Source organism: Perognathus longimembris, chromosome 12 (assembly GCF_023159225.1).
Source record: "Perognathus longimembris pacificus isolate PPM17 chromosome 12, ASM2315922v1, whole genome shotgun sequence".
Taxonomy (NCBI): domain Eukaryota; kingdom Metazoa; phylum Chordata; class Mammalia; order Rodentia; family Heteromyidae; genus Perognathus; species Perognathus longimembris.
The window spans coordinates 60205474-60206769 of NC_063172.1; the positions used below are offsets into that span (position 1 = coordinate 60205474).

The 1296-nt window shown below is 48.2% G+C and overlaps 1 protein-coding gene across 1 annotated transcript; it reads right to left on the reverse strand.

The window, feature by feature from the left end:
* Positions 1-223: 223 nt before the first annotated feature.
* Positions 224-637, reverse strand: LOC125360754 (ferritin light chain-like). Its single transcript, XM_048358845.1, has one exon. The coding sequence runs from the start codon at positions 586-588 to the stop codon at positions 277-279; it is 312 nt and encodes a 103-aa protein (XP_048214802.1). The 5' UTR covers positions 589-637; the 3' UTR covers positions 224-276.
* Between the last annotated feature and the right edge of the window lie 659 nt (positions 638-1296).

Sequence of the window (1296 nt, forward strand, 5' to 3'; positions counted from 1 at the left end):
AAAACTGTGGCTCGCTCCTTCCTTCCTTCCTTCCTTCCTTCCTTCCTTCCTTCCTTCCTTCCTTCCTTCCTTCCTTCCTTCCTTCCTTCCTTCCTTCCTCCTCCTTCCCTCCCTCCCTCCCTCCCTCCCTCCCTCCCTCCCTCCCTCCCTCCCTCCTTCCTTCCTTCCTTCCTTCCTTCCTTCCTTCCTTCCTTCCTTCCTCTTTATTTCATTTGGTCCTTGGGAAAGGCTCCGGGGTGGTTAGTTAGGAAGTTGCCCATGGCTAGAGGGAGAGGCTCAGGTGGAAACCCTGATGTCACGCGATGCACAGATGGCCTCCAGAGGCTGCTGGACTCTGGGGTTCTCTAGTCGTGCTTGAGGGTGAGATGTTCGAAGAGATACTCGCCCAGCCCGGCCTGAGGGGAAGCCAGCCTGCGGAGGTTGGTTAGGTAGGTGGTCACCCATCTTCTTGATGAGCTTCACCTCTTCATCCAGGAAGTGGTTCTCTAGGAAGTCACAGCGATGGGGGTCTGTGCGTGCAGAACCCAAGGCATGAAGATCCAAAATGGCTTGGTTCAGGTTCTTCTCCAGGTTCAGGGTGGCTTCCATGGCTTCCACGGTTTTCCCCCACTCATCTTCAGAAGGCTTCTGCACATCCTGGAACAACACGCGCGCTGGTTCTGCATCTTCGGTGGCCCTTCTTTCTTCTCTAGAGGGAAAGTTCTTCTCTTGCAGTATTATTAACTCCTGAAAAGAATGCTTATATTCTGAATCAATGTTCTGAAAACAGGTCAACTCCCATAGAGGATATCCATAGAGGATAATTGAATGGATTTTCCATGACAGGGATGAAGAGTCTTGTGTGCTGGCCCTTGGTTTGATGTGAAAGTACAAGTGTGCCAAACATGTTTTTGAGAGCAAAATGAAATTTATTGTTGTTGTTAGTTGCAGTTACCAAGGCTTGAATTCAGGCCCTTGCACTTGTGCGGGTTCTTTACTAGGCGCCCTCTCTCCCACCTGCTTCTGGTTGAGCTCCTTGATGTGGTAATTCAGAGTGGCAATATTGTAGACTTTGCTGCCCAAATTGGCTTTCAACCACAGTCCTCTAGATCTCAGTCTTCTGGATAGGTAGGATTATTACAGGCATGAGCCACTGGTCTTTACCCAAGCAAAATATTTTAAAACTCTATGGAGAGATTTTCATAGAATCACAATTCTTTGGCTGACTGGATATTAAACCCCATTCAGCTCCTTAAATGTCATATGACTGATTAGAATACATGCATTTCTTCAGATGACCATAGGTTTTCATGTGTT